This window comes from Centrocercus urophasianus, unplaced genomic scaffold (assembly GCF_019232065.1).
Source record: "Centrocercus urophasianus isolate 14NV4802_14NV808 unplaced genomic scaffold, USGS_Curo_1.0 seq_12, whole genome shotgun sequence".
Taxonomy (NCBI): domain Eukaryota; kingdom Metazoa; phylum Chordata; class Aves; order Galliformes; family Phasianidae; genus Centrocercus; species Centrocercus urophasianus.
In genome coordinates, this window is record NW_024884364.1 from 2,286,173 (window position 1) to 2,303,684 (window position 17,512).

Genomic DNA, 17,512 nt, shown 5'->3' on the forward strand with positions numbered 1-17,512 from the left:
CACAGCTCTGTTCCCTAAACAAATTGCAGGGCAGGGGTATCCACCAACAAACAGGAGCAAGCTTAATAATATTGTTACAATTAGTGTCAGTGCCAATAAATATTTCTGATGCATTCCTGTTTATTTATAAACAACATACAACTTTTTTTTTCCTTTCAACTATAAAGAATCAAGCAATAAGAAATAATTTATTTGCTTTTAGCTTATGAAATGAGTGAAAAATGTTGTAGTCATAGGAAACAATGCTGTGATGATGGTTATTCTCAATCATAAGGAGATTTGGATGACCATTTTTCTCTGTTTCTGAAAAACTTTGACATTCATCAGATCTCAGTGTCTCTTTGCATACTGCAAACCACTTCAGCACTGCAGATCCTAATAGTTTAACTGGCCCATTTAAAAACACTGTTTAGCACCGCTAATTGAGAGAGCTCAAACCTGGCTCAAAAGGAGAGCTGTCTTGATGAAGGCCATCTCTGCTTTGTGGCTCCTATTTGCAAGTACTCTCTGCTGCAGTCACAGCCTTGACACAGAGGCTGGTCCTTTCCAGGTTCCAGAAAGAAACCTCCACGCACAGGGTTGTTACAATGAACTCTAGTTGTTGACCTTTTTACACTGATGTGTGCCATGATGACTATGAAGTATCTTGAGCAGTCTGTTTGAGCCTGCGCTGTAGCATAAATAAACTCTCCTGTAGAGCTGTAAAAATTGGTGCTCCAGACAGAATGTATATGTTCTATGAGAAAAAGATGCTATTTTCTTCCTCCAGTCAACAATCCGGAGACTACATAGAACATTCTGAACAGCATGTGTAATATAATAATCCCATTCCTGCTGTGAGCTTTTCAATCTCAAGCTGGTTAGCAGTGAAGTGGTAGGTAGTAAGTGGTGCTAGCTTTCAAATGAGCACAGCCACCCTCTTCTTAGTCACAGCACAACTGAAGCAGTGGTGGGAGTGCAGCAGAGGCGTGGCAACAAAACATCACAGAAAGTAAATGTGTGTTGTACCAACACTTTTATAATCATGGAACTGCAGTCTTAGTCTCTTAGTAAGAAATGTGAGGTGGTTGATGATCACAATGCTCTGTGATGCTGGTGTTTGTAATGCTTCTGTTCCTCCTTTCTGATGCAGGTTGTCTTTCTTTACGATTCACTTTCTTCCCCACAAAAGGTGCATCTCCAATTTGAGTTGCTGCTGTATATCACAATGTTCTTTTCCGTGTCTTTGTTTATCTTGTGCCAAGATGAGGCACTGTGGTATTGCAGTGAGTTATATTTTGTGCAAAAGGGTTCTAGTGAATTAGGTGCTAGTTCAGCTTTGCTTCAAAGAATGGAAAGACAAACTTAATATATTAAGGTGAATGTTTGCTCCTGCATTCATAGAAAGTGGAATTAATCTAATGTGGAGGGCTGGAAAACGTCTTCAAAGACCTCATCATAGATGGCACTCTCATAAGCAGGTGGTGGAGTGAGTGGTTCCAGCGGCTCATACCTATCTGCATTACCTTTCATTTCATTGGTGTCTGAAATAAAGCGCTGCTGGCTTCGGGGCAGAACCAGTTGCAAGTGTATCCTGGAGTTCCTGTCTGGCTCAGAGGTGCTCCTTGTGTCTGATGCCACTGAGACCCCAGGAATTACCACCGCAGTCTCTCCTTGGGCAGTGGATTCAATAACGACGTTATAAGGGGGAGGTTCACTCAGTGGTGAGGGCACTGAGCCTGGATTGGATGCTATTGTCCATATTGCTGGCGCTGACATAGTCATCACCTCCTCGTATGTAGGTGCTTCATAGGCAGCATTTATCCTGTGCACAGAAGCAGAATGTCAGTTACTGTGGTCATTCATTTTAATTTTAATGCAGAGGCATGTAGTTGGATAACGTAGAAATGGAACTATGCTTCAATCGGTAGGTAGGACTGGGGCAGGATATCTCCTGTGGCGTTAATGTATGTGATATTCTGTTATTGCACTTGCTCACTTGTCCAGCCAGCTTAATGTCTTGCCTCCTGGTCTATTTGGCTCATTTGACCATTTTCCCACTGTTACCAGAAAAATTAAAAAAAAAACCCCAACACCGTTCAGTTCAGTATATTAGGCTTATCTTGATATACACTTATTTAAAATGTATTACTAAGAATTGTTAATTAATAATTATTTATCTGAATAAAACAGAGCCATGTTTTGTGTGGTTTTTTTTTTTTTTAAATCTAATCTCTGTTGTAATAGCTCAGTGTTCATAAATTTTTAAGAACATAAGTTCTTAAATAAGTTAAGAGAAACATAAGTATTTTCACTTAATTGAAGCAAGGTCTGAAGAAAAGTGTCTGCAGAGAAAAGTGCTACTTTAGAAACTTCTTATCTTTTAGGTCGTATTTTTAAATAAGTAGGTAGCAGTTTTCTTCTACTATGTTTTAAGGTTGGCAAAGCCAAAGTTTCTTTCTCATATGCTTTCTAAAAATAAATGTGTAAGAACATTCCTGCACTCCTACAATACCCTGTGTCTGATAACTGTAAGCAACTTATGGAGCTGGATAATGATTGTCTGGATTATATGGCCAAGGAAGCAAATATACAGATAAACTCTTCAGCCACAGTAGGTGAACTGGAATAAAATTAATCATACTGAGTAACCTGCAAAAGAAGCCAAAAAGATCTGGAAATATTTAGAGCCTCTAAAAGTCTGGGCCTACTAGTGTCAAATGTTTTTTTTAAGACTGGAAACACACCCAGTTACAGGTTCTTTTTTAAAAGTTTACCAAGGAACAGTTGCTCTAGAGATAAGGTTTAGAGAACTAAATCCACCTGAGATTCAGTATTACCTTGGCATTTTTTTCTTTTTCCTTGTCTGACTCATTGTTTGGCAGGACTCAATTACTCAATGGAAGGTAAAACTGAGCCTGGTTTTTTAACCTTCGTAACTTTGGAAATGGTTTGTAGGTCATTGTGAAGGGGGACGAAAATAATATTGGACAAGATAAAAGAGATACGTGGCACAGGTACTTGCAACCTGTGCCATATTAATACAGGAAAACCCTTTTGTCTTTTGGAATGGTTTTTGAGTTTATCTTCCTAGGGGAAGGCTGGCAAAGCAATACGTAAAATGGCCGTGCTTGAGGAGAGAGAGTTAAAGTAAGAAGAAATAGTGCTTACCCCTCTTGGCTTTGACTGTTTGGAGGTATCTCATTTGTGCCATGTCGATGCTTCAGGTAACACTCAATAAGCACACTCAGCAAATAGCCAATCAGGCACACTCCACCTACCCCTAGGAAGAAGTAGCCTACTGGATTAATGTTGGAGGAAATGGCTAGCATGGTGACCCCAATGAGAAGAGCAGCAGTGAAAAGAAGCAGCAGGGCTTGACGGATGTTCTTCCAGTGTGCTTCTAACCACATGGTATAGTGGATGGTGGTAGCAGATATTTGAGAACAGATTAGGAGTTAAGGGGATAGACATCTGTGGAAGATTTAAAAAAGATAAGAATAAGCCATAAGACTTTTTCAGCTTGAGACATGAGTGTGCAAACGTGTTATCAGTATCATGACCATAATACCATATATACGCAAGTTCAGTCCATCATGAGAACATGCAGCTAGAGATATGCATAGTAAGACTGGGAGATCTATGCATAAATACACACAGTGTAAATGTACTGGAGTATTTTATGAGAATGCTTCTTGAATTAATAGGAATGCTTGGACTTGCAGTTGCAAGACATAGAGGCATAAATAGACCATCAGCACTTACTGGCAGGCTTATCTAAAAAGTTACAGTTACCTATTCCAGAAGTCTAGGATGAAAACTTGAGGCTACACACTTTACGTAAAAGTTGATAGACAAGTTTTATTCTAGTACATTAGTCAACATTCAGATACTACATCAGATCATGGTAAAAAATGTAGCCATATTAATGGAGCTCTGCCTCAGTAAATTGTTTTCTATGTAGCATTATAAACTTCTGTGTAGCATTTTAGAATAATATCACATTAGGTTCTAGGTGTAGCTGCAGTATGTCTGTTTTTGCAAAATGCAGACATTTTAGTATAAGCCTGTCTCTTCAATTCTTTTCTTTGATGTGCTTTGTTGCACCACTCTTCCCAAACACCAGTGCCCTTCCTGTCCTTAGTTCCAAACCCTGTTTCTCTGAAAAATAAAGCAGTTGCTCTGTACAGTCAATGTGGAGCGAATGCCAGGAACGTACGGTGTTCAAAAAATATTATGATTAATAAGTCATCTTGCATGTGTTTACACTAACATATATCCTACATATAAGCATATAGACAGATTACTTTTTTGCTACCTTTTCTACTGTCGACTTTAAGAACACACTTACCTGAGGGAGGATTTGGTAGGTTGTAGCAGTCATGTTTTAACTTCTCTCTTCATCACAAGGGAATATATGCAAGCTCTTCTGTCCCTGCTCCTTCCCCTTCTTTCCTTAGGACAGAACAGCAATAAAAACTCTCCCTTCCTCCTTCTGAGTTTTCCTTTTGGGGAGATGAAGAAGATTTATATTGAAAGTAAAAGCTGGAAGCTGGTGGGTATTGGAAGGTACATATCATAGGAACATTGTACAAGTATAGGAAAATAGAACCTCACTTTTCCAGATACTGGCTCAAAAACAATTTCTAGCTGATCACGTACCTTCTACTCTTTTCCAGCCCTTCCAGGTCTGTCCCACAAAAGCAGGAAATTCATTAGAAAAGAGGGCGGAGTGAACAGTGGGGGAGTGCTTACCTGTGTTTGGTCTGCTGTACTTTCATGAGAGAAACTCTGCCCTGAAACCTACATTCTCTACATGCAGCAGCAGGATCTTGGATCTCTGCCTCACAGAGCAGGAAGGACAGCAGGCCCAACCCACGTCACATGTCCCATATATAAATCTATTTACAAGTTCTGTAAAATGTAAACCTGTACATTTTTATATCCTAATTGTGCGCTGCATGTGAGATATTGTTTTATGACCTCTTTGATTTTACAAATGGATGGAAAAAAAGAGTATAGGTTATCATGGTTATTACTTCTCAGAGGGCTAGGTTAAAATCCTTTTTACTCCCAAGGTATACCTGGGAACGAGGAATACTCATCACAGCAGGTTCTGAATTGCTTCTTGAAGTCCATTATCATCTATACCTCAATTGTATGTCTGAAAAGCATTGGCAGTTTTCAAATACTAAATGTAAATTACCTGTATGGGCTGACTGGTTTATCTGTAATATGAGTATGCCCTACTACTGATTGCTTATTAATTAATATTCATTGTTGGTCCTCCCAGTTCAAAAGGCAAATTGAACAATTGGGTGTGAACTGTCAGGAAGATAATTTGAGCATTGGAGAGCTCATCAGCTTAAGAAAGGTTAAAGAATGGAGTTTTATAGCCTAGAAAACAGGAAGCTTGGGCGGGTTAGGAGTGTCTATTCAACGTTTACCAATGCTTTGTAGGTAGTTGCAGAGAGGATGACGGTACTCAGTACTCGTCACAAGGATAAATGTTACAGGCAAGAGGCAATAGGGAAGAGGAGGAGTGTCTGCTGGATGTGAGACAGAAAGTTTTCAATGTGAGAACAATTAAATGTTGCTGTTACTTGCCCAGGGAAGTGGTTGAATCATCTTGGCTGGAAGACTCAAATAAGTTCAAGGCCTTGCTTTCCGACGGAGCTTGAGCCGGTGATCTTCCCTTCCAGCCTGGACTTGTTTATGTTTCTAAGTTTCTAATATACTTTTCTCTTATAATCTACATTTTGGCCGCTGATAGATAAAGGATTTTCAACTCTCTCTGTTACCCATTGTTAACTTTTGAGAAAATTTCAGTGGAAGATGCAAGGCTTAACAACCATGTGAAGAGGAAGAAGTCAGGCTTCTGGTGTATACGTGTCATTTTGCAAGATTATCATCTAAATGGGAAAAACAGTTTGTTTCTTGTAACTTTTTCTGTTTGCCTAATGGTGAGAACACCTTAACTGCTTATGAGGATTGGACAAAATTGTTTTCACAGTTTCTCTGTACAGAAAGCATGAATGGGTGGAATCTGATACCTGATTACAGACAACAACCTCTTTCTAACCAGGCAGCTTATAGGCTGGTAGTTGTAAAATTGTTCCTTGGAGAAAAATGATTTAAATTCTACCAGGTTGAGGAGGAAATTAAAACACACTTCAAGAATGGCTAAACATTCTACTTGCTGAGCTATTAATAAAAAAAGCCAGAAGAATTATTTTTAAAGGAAATATTTCCACTTTTTAAAGCAATGAGTTAAAGTGTGTTTTGATGAGGCAGCTGAATAAAACTAGGTTACTACGTATTTTTTTCATTATTTATTTATTTATTTTTATTATTTATTAGGTAACTTCTGTGGAAAATTGTAGCCCTTTCTCCTTTTTCCTGCCAGCTGTCAAAGCGTGTCCTCCTTGCAGGTATTGTAGCACTCAGCTGACCCTTTGCTGAGCCATTTCTGCTGTCTAAGCTTTCCAAAAGGTGTTTATGTTTTTCCAGAGTATATTGTTTGCCAGTTTAGTGGGCTGAATCTGATAAGCAAAGGATCATCTATCTAACTTCTACATCCCCGTTCAAGGGAAGAAGTGCAAATACGTAGCTGGAGTGATGAAAGGGAGGGATAGGAGAGCAGAAATCTCTTCTAGGTCTGCAGTGTGTGCCATTTGGTCAGCCCAGCCCAAAACACTGGAGTAGAAGGAAGCTCTTTATTTGTCTGAGTTGACATCAAAGCCCTGCAGAAAGCTGTAGAACCTAAGGCTCACCTTGTCCTCAGCAAAGCTTATTAATTATGTCAGGGGTTGTTAGCTCAGATTGAAGCCTTTAGGTAACTTCCAGCTCCAGAGTGGACACTGAATATTGTTGAATCCTAATTTGAATTACTTATCCTTCTACAGTCTTCCTTCTGCCGAGAACTCAGGCACTGCAACCTTCAGCATGATCTGCTGCTGGGAGGAAGCATGTAGAAACAGCTTTGGGGCAGGACCTTTTTGCTAAGTTAGGAGAAAGTTACGGAGGTAAAAAAATCTTCATTATTCAATAGACAGCTACTTGTGATTGGAAATGTTCCATTTGTGGATAGGTAAAAAATAAATAGTTTTTGCTGAAAATACTTGGAGTAATTTTGATTGGTGCACTGTTTTTTGAAGTATTTATAGGCATAGTTATGAAATGCCATTGTGAAAAATGCTAAAAATGCTAAAATACCTGCTAAATGTGGGTATTTCTATTACATTAGCTGTTACTTTTATTATTTCAGTTTATTTTGAGAGGTAACTTCTGTATCTGTACCTATGGAATTTTATGGATTAGTAGGCTGAATCTCTAGGAATGATTTTATGCATTTATAAAAAAAAAGCTGTGTAGTGCATCTGTGAGTTAATTAGTTCAACATTTCTATCAGTGTGATACAGACTGCTTTGTGAATCTAACACTACAAAGCAACATGAACTTCTATGAACTAACTATAATTTCTGGCAACACAGTGCTTCTTTTTGATGCCCTTTTGCATTTCATATTAACTTCTGAAATTTCTGTGTTTATCTGCCATTTTGATTCTCTCATCAGTCTAGTTCAGACTGCTATACCTTACAGTATTTCAGCGTCTGTAACAAAGAAAAATCAATCATGTAGCCCAACAAGAAGTTTGTGGTGATGCCAAGATTTAGAGAAGCCAGATTGGCTTGGAAGAGTCTTGAGAGCTATTGCTATACAGTGTTTACGAAACAAGGCATAGAAGTCAGATAGGGTAAACAAAGACATTTAATACTGCCACCATAAACAATCTCCCTTTCATGTGCGTTAGAGATACTTGTTAAAGAAAGCTTTATATTCTCTATTGTTTAAGCATGCTCTGGGAGATCAGACAGCATATTTCTTTAGTTAAGACCGCAGAATTTGTTCTTCAGTCATTCTACCAGTATCTCATTGTTGATCTTTGCTCATCATTCATTCTCTAAAAAGCACTTCACCTTTCACCTTTCCCCTGTTTCATCTCACTATCTATTCTACCTCCTGCTCAGACTGCTACTAATTAACTTAGTACCTGCAGTAACCTCTCTTATCAGGCAGGTATGCAGAGAAGCTTGTTTTATTCCCAAGGGTTTGTGACGTAGATACCATTAATCTCTCTGAATCACCAAGTCTGTATCTTTTTCCTGAAGCAATTTCTGAGATTCTGTGCAAGTACTGGGAACAAAGCGATACTGACCCACCTTTGCCTATCTTGTCTACTTTTTCCTTTGACCTTCAGGTTCTGCTTAGTCACCTTTGTGAAGCATGACTTCAGTTTTTCTGCTCAGTCTTCTCCATGTCAGGAGAATGTGTCTGTGGGACAGCCATGACCTATGATGGATACCTTTTTCATCACGCCGGTATCCTGAGTATTAGGAAACAAAACCCTGACAAAGTCACACTTGTGCTTGGATGTTCAAAAATGTGTGTGATTTTGACAATTGCAGTTATACTTGAATGTTCCTGGCAGAATGAGCGTTTGTTTCTTGGCAATTGGCAGATTCTTTCTGTCTTTCTACTTATTCCAGTTCTTATCAAACAAAGGGTGAAATTCATTCTAAGCATGGTTACTGTATGGTTTTGGTAGGCATGGCTGTCTTCTACCTGCAGTGACTTCTTTCTATCAGTCAGAGTAGAGATGTATTTCAAAGAAGGGCTGATACTGTAAGAGGAGCTTCTGCTGCTGCTACTGGTTCCTCATCTGTCTCAGGGATACCTGAAAATCTTAAATTTGCAGAGAATAAGTCAGAGAACTTAGTGTGCTGTGCAGGACTAGAAGATTTCTCTTTTCTGAAAGAGAGGAGGTGCATAAGAATTTTCAGGGCTGCCTACACATTTAAAATTTCTAAGTGTTTGAAATTAAGGAAGAAGTCCCTCATTTTCTGCCGTGAGAAACGTGGAAAAGTAACAAACATTTATCAAGGTTGTGATATTTGATTTTATCTCCTAAGACTTCTGAAATCCATTTATGTCACATTTTTTAACTTTTTCCCTTAAAAAAGACCCCAACCAAATAAACTCCAAAGACTGTGAACCTCCTTTTTTTTTTTTTTTTTTCTAATTTATTATTATTATTATTTTTAATTTTTATTCTTCAGCCTCTGTATGGCAGGAGCTTCAAACGTGAGATTTCATTAGCACTGATAAAAAATTTCTGCAGCTGCTTTTGTTTAATGACAGAGCCCAACCTTGTCTTCACTGTTTACTTTGTGCTGGAGGACTTTGTAGGATCTCTGCACGTGCAGTAGTTCTGTTGCTGAAAGATGTTACTACATGTAAGATGTGAGTTGTCAGTTTGCACTACTAAGTAGAATCTAAGAGTGACTTCACCTCTTGTGCTATCTGAGAGCTCCTAACTTGGATCACAAAGAAGAGGAAAGAACATGACTGCGACTAAAGGCGAGGAGGAAAGATGTCTGTTAAAATCTGTCTTCTGGAATACTGAGAAAGAATGAAGTGGAATACCCAGTGTGAAAAGAAGTGAGAAAAAAGAAATAGTTTAAATGAAATTAGAAAATCAATTGAGAATAGTCAAAAGAACACAAGAAGATCACGAAATCACAGAATTGTAGGTGTTGGAAGGGGCCCCTAGAGATCATCAAGTCCAAGCTGCCTGTGAAAGCAGGTTCCCTACAGCAGGCTGCACAGTTGGGTGTCCAGACAGGTCTTGAATATCTCCAGCGAAGGAGACTCCACAACCTCTCTGGGCAGCCTGTTCCAGTGCTCTGTCACACTCACTATGAAGAAGTTTCTTTGCATATTGGTGCAGAACTTCCTATGCTCTGGTTAATGGCTCTTTCCCCTTGCCTTATCCCCACAGAGCGCTGAAAAGATGTTGGCCATGTCCCTTTCTCTCTTGCACTTGAGATATTTATAAACATTAATAAGATCCTCTCTCGGTCTTCTTTTCTGAAGGCTGAACAAACCCAGGTCACCCAGTCTTTCCTCATAGGAGAGATGCTCCAGGCCCTTTATCATCTTTGTGGCCCTCTGCTGGACTCCAGGAGATCCCTGACTTTTTTGTACCAGGGAGCCCAGAATCAGACACAGTATTCCACGCGAGGCTTGATCAGGCCAGAGTAGAGGGGGAGGATCACCTCCCTTGGCCTGCTGGCTGTGATCTTTTTAATGCACCCCAGGATCTCATTGGTCTTCTTGGCCGCCAGGACACACTGCCAGGCCCTTCTCATGTACTGACTTACTAGAATTTATTAAGTGATGCTGGAAATAAGAGAGAATAAAACTTCTGCAGGCTGAGCAGCTTTATTAGAAAACAGTGTTTGCCTTCCTTTTCTGCAAACATAAAGCCAAAGGAGATTATATGCAGTGAGAAAACTTAATGTAGTTGTATAGTTCTTGTGCCTTTGTCTGCTTCCCTGCTCCTAGTCTTATACTCTTGCTACTTATGTTGCCAGTACATAAGGTTGCCTTTCCAACATGCTCTGAGTTGCTAAAAGGCAAAAAGCTAACCAAGTAAAACCAAAAAAGTGGGTTTTTTTTTTAATTTTCTTATTGGATGGACATGCAAGATGCACTGATACAGCCAAAAGAAAGGACAGAGGGTAACAAATCAAGTGAGGAAGTTCACAGAGAAGTAAGTTGTTGAGAAAAGAAATAATAAAGAAAACAAATTCATAAAATATGTTTTAATAAAGTTTGCTTTTTGCTTCATTAGATATTCTCTTTTCAAAGGCAACACTGGTTGTTTCATCACTTGCTTTAGCACTAATTTTCACCATGTTTTTCTCCAGCCATGCTATAGAGGCAGCAGACCTCAGAGAGAGGAAGCTGGAAGCTTTGTTTTTTCTGCCTCTGGAAAAAATGGTTGTTACGTTTCAGATTCACATGTGCATTCACACGTCAGTGGAAGGGTGTTTTCTTTGTTACATCATTAAAGTGAGTAGACAGCTGAGCTGAAAAGAATTTGGCTTTTATTTTGGCACGGTTCAGCAAGATGTGAATTGTCAGTTTACTTAGTGGTAAGTGCAGGCTTTATCCAGCTCTGACATGAGTTTTCTTTCCTAATGGATGCTGCCGAATTAGCAAGAGTACATCATAATTTCTGGTTTGTGCCATGACCACACTACAGTACTGCAGGTTGTATGGCATCTGAATTGTTATCCTGTGAAAACGTTTTCATGTTTTCTTCTGGTAGGTCAAAGAAGAGATGTAGGATCTAACTGAAACTATGTTTCTAAGTGAAACAAAAGCAAAATGGATTTAATTGGAATTAAATTTCTAGTTCTGACAAACATCTTGGATGTGACTAAGCACATATGTTCCTTGCAGTCTCTTCGGATAACAAATATTCTTAGGATGGCTCTTATTTTATGCCTTGAGAATAATGTCAAGACTAAGTTGTCATACGGCCTCTCTCAATGAAAAAGAAAGAATAAAAATATGTGACCAAGCCACATAATTTCATAATGCATCAAGCGTTGATGACGTAAGAATCCAGCACCACGTAAATTCCCCCCTGCTGAGTACATTTAAAAGTGAACTTCTGTACCTCGAGGTGTATTCCATGTTGCATTTCCCTGATATTTTTAAGGCACAGTAATTTGCAGCTGCTTCCAGCCAGCTCATGCACTGCAGTGGGTTGTGCTGGTCACACAAATAAGCAGTTGCTCGTGCTTTTAAAGGGCCAGCTGCATCCTGCTCTTGTTCCAGAAACCTGCCAAAAGGAGGGGTTTCCTGTCTGGGATGGGGGTTCTGGTCTGGCAGTGTCGTACCTTTAGGGATTCTGCAGCTTGAGGGGCCTGGCAGAGGTTATTCCCTTCTACCCTGGTACTTCTGACTTCTTTAACCAGTTTTACCCTGTCAGAAAATAAAAAATTCCTTCAAAGCTTCAGAGTTTCAGGCTTTTAGGAAATGTTTGCCAGCTGGTTCAGATTACCTGTGAAAAACTGGTAAGCTGTGAAAACTGAAAGCTGCATTATGCATAACGCAGCTTATGAAAACTGGGAGCTCCGTTACGCATAATTCTGAAAGAAAAAAAAAGACCCTTAATTGTCAGATGGCCTTTCTGTCCAGGAGGGAAAGAAGGTTCTGGCTCATACTGCATCCCTCCAGGCCTGACCTCCCTTATTTCCCATCCAGTGTATCTTTGTAGCAGTTCTTCTGATGATTTGGAAACCTGTAGGTACATGCATAGCACAAGAAGTTCACATATACGCCCTGTCATTCTGTTTGGATTAGGCTGCTTATTCCCCAAATATGAATACCATTTCATAGAATCATAGAATGGCTTGGGTTGGAAAGGACCTTAAAGGTCATTTAGTTCTAATGCTCCTGCCATGGACAGGATTGCTACTCATGGATCAGGCTGTCCAGGGCTCCATGCAACCGGGCATTGAACGCCTCTGGGGATAGGGCATCCATAGCTTCTCTGGGCAGCCTGTTCCACCACCCACTGAGAGAAAAATTTCCTCCTAACATCTAATCAAAATCTCCTCTCTTTGAGTTTAAACCATTCTCCTCTGTCCTATTACTATCTTCTTGTGTAAAAAGCCAGTCTCTCTCTTGTTTATAAGCTCACTTCAGATAGAGGAATGCCACAATGAGGTCTCCCTGGAGCCTTCTCCAAACTAAACAAGCCCAGCTGCCCCAACTGTTCTTCATGGGAGAGGTTCTACGGCCCTCTGATCATCTTTGTAGCCTTCCCCTCTACCTGCTCCAACATGTTTCTGGTGTTGTAGACCACATACTTGGATGCAGTAGTCTACCTGGGACCTCACAAGGACACAGCAGAAGGGGACAATCACCTCCCTCTCTCTGCTGGCTATGCCTCTTTTGATGCATCCCAGGATACAATTAGTCTTCTGGGCTGCAAGTCTATACCATTGGCTCATGTCCAGCTAAATTTCATTGCTGCAAATGTTTAACTTGTTGACCCGAGTAAGACGAGGGCCATATTTTTATTTCTGTGCTCTTCAGTCTATCCTCACTCTACAGATTTGCCTCTGCTGTAAAAAAACCTGTCAGTCCTGTTTTAACATGATCCTGGCAATCCTTTCTCATTTCTGCCTTAATTCCACATACAATTTGCTGATACTGTCTTTTTATATCCACATGTTACTGCTTTTGAGGAACTTGTCCAGTCTAAAGAAAATTGTTATTTATTAAGATAATTAAAGTGATTTATGAAGTTAGTTGTATAATAAAGCACAGGAGCTAACTCCTTTCTTTTAGACATGATTATTCAAAATATAATGCACTACTCTTGGCAAAATATGGACTTATGAATCATATATTTTGTTTTCAAACTCCTTATCCTGTAGTTGAGCAGCTGAGATATATCTTCAGGACAAGAATTCCTGGATGCCAATAACTCTCTCTGGTTTTCAGAGATCTCTCATATGTGCCAAGAAAAATTACCTGCTGACTTATTAATAAATTTGATAACTTCTGATAGAAACTGATGATGAAGAACTTCAACTTGATTATAACTTGATACACCCAATAACTGCTGTTATTCTTGAGAGAACCACAAAAATGAGCTTTCTATGTGAAAAAAAACCTCACTGATTTTTACAGGGCATCACTGTGGGTCTGGTGTCAGAAGTGCAGGGTGCAGTATTTGGGTTCACAGAGCTGCCCGTGCTCCACCTAGGCAGATGCCAGTTTGGCCCCTTCCTCTAGGACCAATCCTCTCAGCTTCAGAGAGCAGCTGTATTTAGGTCTGCCTGTTCTGTCTTCAGTGATCTCTCATTTCAACTATGACAGCAGCGACCTGCTCAGCCTCCATTCATCTGCAGGTGGGGGCGGTGTAAGAGAAAGCAAGGGAGGGAGGGAGGCAGGGAGGAAGAGAGAGGGAGGATGCTGCAACCTATGTGAATAATTTATAGTGCAAGGAAAGGAGAGTTTATGTGGGAGCAGCTGGGTTCCCTGTCTCCATCCGCTTGCCAGCTGGGGATGAGAGAACCTTGCTCAGGTAGGGGATGAACAGCTTAGCTGCTTTTATTCTCTCCTTGCATATGATACCAATTAAATATATTTTGCATCTAGAAGGAATGGGTGTAAAAACAGCTGGAGGGGGGTAGTTTTAGATCTCTGCTGCTTGCTGTGCATTGTGTAACGGATGGATCTTGAAGCAGTTTAAGCCCCAGGAGGGAGAGCGTCTGCTTTTTAAAGATTTAGGCATTGTGCTATACCGCATTGTGCAGCGGGAGAGAGGCGAAGGGGAGGGAGGAGATAGGCAGAGCAGTTGTGCATGTAGGAAATTATATAAACTGAAGAGATGGAGGGGCATGAAAGAGGGTCTGTCAAGACTCAAAGAGATTCTGCTCTCATTCTGTCAGCCTTTGGCATAGAATAATGAATTCAAGTGGGTTGTGGGAGGTGCTGTGTTTCTATCCAGTATGCTATTTAGAAGCTGTGTGCATACATCTGTGGAAACATCTGGTGTGAGAACATATGTGTTTCTGTCTATGAACTTGAGATGACGGAATGTAATATTGCAGTAATAAATACAGGGGGAAAAAAAAAAGAGTTTCTGCTCTGTAGAGTTTACTGTTGAAGAATATGCTGGTACTGCGTAGCTTCCGTGGAGCTTCTAATGTTCCTAGAATGACTCACATAATTGATAAAACTGCAGAGATCAGGTTCAATGTTCTAATCCAGACTTTTCCTATGTGAGCTGCATAAAATGCTAGTGCAGTTATAAAAAAAGTCTGTTAATAAAAATGAGGAAAATATGTAGCAAAAACTGTAGATGCTGGTTATTGAAATACATGTATTAACATACCTACAAGGATACCTAAAAGAATAGAAGCTTGTGTGCTAGTCTCTTAAAAAAAACAACAAACAAAAAACCACAACAAAATTACAGAATGCAGAATGACTCATGCAAATTAGATAAATGTATGTATTATTAGACTATAAATATGCAGAATTCACGTAAGAATGCAAGTAACTAAGTATGAGCTGAGTCTACTTAATACAACTAAAAGCTTATATTCAGTGATACTGTTGTATCAGCTGCATGAACAGCAACAATTGTTAGCTTGATTGTAAGTTGAGGAACAGAAAGGGGTAAGAGGGCTTGTGATTCGCTTACATGTGAAAGTGATTTATTCATGTGGCTAGGATTAAAGGATGCTACTTAGAACAGCAATTAAAGCATATAATAACTGTTTGCTGATTTGCTTCTGGATTTTGAGGGCTCTGTGCACAACTGCAGTTGTACAGGAGGTTAGGTAAACCTGTGAGGTTGTCAAATGAAAGCTGAGCCTAGAGTGTGAACAAAGTTAGTTTTAAGCTTCTGAAGGATGTCAGAAAGACCTGGGCCTCTCTGTGTAGTTTGCTTTCACCATATCCAGTCTTGCTGTTGCTGCTGCTAATGACTATGCTATTAGGGAGGGCAGTAGTTAGTACTGGTAGCCTACACATGGAACTCATCTTTACATCCTCAGTTTTTATTAGGAGCGGCAATCTAACCATGCCACAAGTAAATGCAAATTCTTGTATTTATGGGGTTTCTGACCCACAGATTTGAGCTCCGCTAGAGAGTGAATTGCTTGCATGTGACAGCATCCAGTTATTTCATAGGAAGAATAATGTCAAATCTCTGTATTATTTGATATACATCAGCTCCTAAGACCAAAGGTATTGAGGTTGATATCCTGTTAGTATTCCCTTGAAGCAAATAGGAAGTTGTGGAGGATTTCCTTGTTGCTCATTTTTTCCACTGCATACAAAAAGGAACCTTGTGAATAGAACTTACCCTGCAGAAGAGTTGAATAAGGGATTCTTTAGGTGTCCCTGTTTAATATTGCGTGTTTTACAGTCATTAGCAACCTGGAGTCAGCCGCTTGGATTCAGCTGTCCTACAAGGGAGATATGGATCCCCTAGAGAGGTGGAATCTAGGTAGAATGATTATACTGATTTTCCACAGCAAAGGAAAGGCAGGAGCCATCACTCCATCCCCTGTTTTCTTCTCTTTCTCCTTGCCTCCTCCTCCTTTTCTATCTCTCTATGCCATGTCCATCTTCCCAGGAGCTTCCTGCCCCACGGCTGGGGCCTCGTCCCAGCTGTGAGGTGCTCTTTGCTGTCTCTCCTTTGAAGCCTGGCTTGGGAAATCGAGGGAGGGAGGGAGCCTGTGCCCTTTTCCGTGCTGAGGTGGGAGGAGAGGAAGCTCCTGAGGAGGACAGAGGGGAGCTGCCTTAGCCATTCCGGCATGTTTTCCCGAAAGCACGCTTCTCCCGTTGGAGCCGACGGAGGGTACGTACGGACACTGAGCGGCTCTCCCTGGGCAGTTTGCGTTGCAGCCTGCAGCCTGGGGACGGGGTGGGGGAACAGCTGAGAGGGTGTCGGGTGTAAGGCTGGCATGGGACCCTGCCCCGCGATGGCTGTTTTGCGGTGGGAGCGGGTAGAGGAGCTCTTGTAGGCTGACTGAAAAGGAAGGGAGCTGATGAGGTGAGAAGTGTGTGTTGTGATCTGAGCTGGGAAGTCCAGCTTCGAAGCGAGCCCCTCTGTGAGCCGGGTGTGCGACTGCTGTGGTGCCCTCGTGCCTCGTGTCCTTTTGTGGCTCCGGGAAGGTGAGAGGGGTTGGCCAAGGTGCTCCTGTTCATGAAAGGAAGCAGGGTGAGACTTTACCACATAGATGAAAAGCTTTATTAAACCCACTGAAGCCAATTTTTGTTTCTTTCAGAACAAATAATAGCATAGAATTTGTTGTTGATCTGGCTTAGTTATAATAGGTAGAAACTAGTTTTATAGATCTGTATGGGGATCCTGGGACTGAAATAGCAGAGGATGCTGCAAGGCAGGAGCAAAGGGCATTAGCAGAGTTGCGTGTGTGGAGGTACTAGCTTAGAAGTCTGCAGAGGTTCTTCTTGCACCATTTCAGAATTGAGTCTTTAGCAGTGGAATAGAATTGTAGAGTCATTTGAGTTAGAAGGAACCTTTAAAAGTCATCTAGTGTAACTCCCCTGCAATGAACAGGGACGTCTACAGATAGATCAGGTTACTCAGAGCCCCGTCCAACCTGACCTTGAATGTCTCCAGGGATGGGACATCCATCCACCAGTTCTCTGGGTATTTGGTTCCAGTGCTTTACTACCCCTGTTGTAAAAAACTTTTTTCCTTATGTTCAGTCTAAATATCCCCTTTTTTAATTTAAGCCCCATCCCTCTCAGCCTGTCCTTGTAGGGGAGGTGTTCCATCATTTTTGTGGCCTTCCTCTGGACATGCCCCAATAGGCCCGTGTTTGTCCTATACTGAGGACTCCACATCTAGACACAGCACACCAGGTGAGGTCTCACCAGCATAATATAGAGTGGCCAGATCACTTCCCTTGATCTGCTGACCATGCTTTTTTTGATGCAGCCCATGATATGGTTGGCTTTTGGGATACAAGTGCACATTACTGGCTTGTATCCAGTTTGCCATCCATTAGTACCCCCAAAATGTTTTTCAGTAGAGCTGTGCTCTACCCTTTCATCCTCAGGTTGTATTGATACTTGGGGTTACTGTGACCCAAGTGGAAGGCCTACTCTTAGTTCAGATAAT

At 40.8% G+C, this 17,512-nt stretch overlaps 2 protein-coding genes across 4 annotated transcripts in view; one reads left to right on the forward strand and one right to left on the reverse strand.

Moving 5' to 3' along the window:
• Positions 1–17,512, forward strand: part of LOC122155723 (rap1 GTPase-activating protein 1-like) — a 54,534-nt gene that overhangs the window by 1,640 nt on the left and 35,382 nt on the right. The window contains exons 1-3 of one of the 2 annotated variants that reach the window (XM_042809833.1): positions 5,676–5,942; positions 6,340–6,410; positions 6,885–7,004. The exons of the other annotated variant lie outside the window; for it this stretch is intronic. The gene's annotated coding sequence lies outside the window, so the exon portion shown is untranslated. Of the gene's footprint in view, positions 1–5,675; positions 5,943–6,339; positions 6,411–6,884; positions 7,005–17,512 lie in introns of those variants that run through there. 2 annotated transcript variants of the gene reach the window in all.
• Positions 170–4,864, reverse strand: TMEM139 (transmembrane protein 139). 2 transcript variants are annotated; one of them, XM_042809843.1, is made up of 4 exons: positions 4,735–4,864; positions 4,331–4,484; positions 3,151–3,453; positions 170–1,804 (listed from the first exon to the last, which is right to left on the reverse strand). In XM_042809843.1, exons 3-4 carry the CDS (start codon positions 3,390–3,392, stop codon positions 1,393–1,395), a joined length of 654 nt encoding a protein of 217 aa, XP_042665777.1. In that variant the 5' UTR covers positions 3,393–3,453; positions 4,331–4,484; positions 4,735–4,864; the 3' UTR covers positions 170–1,392. The 2 variants fall into 2 exon arrangements, with proteins under 2 accessions (XP_042665777.1, XP_042665778.1); XM_042809844.1 differs by lacking the exon at positions 4,735–4,864 and adding an exon at positions 4,642–4,727.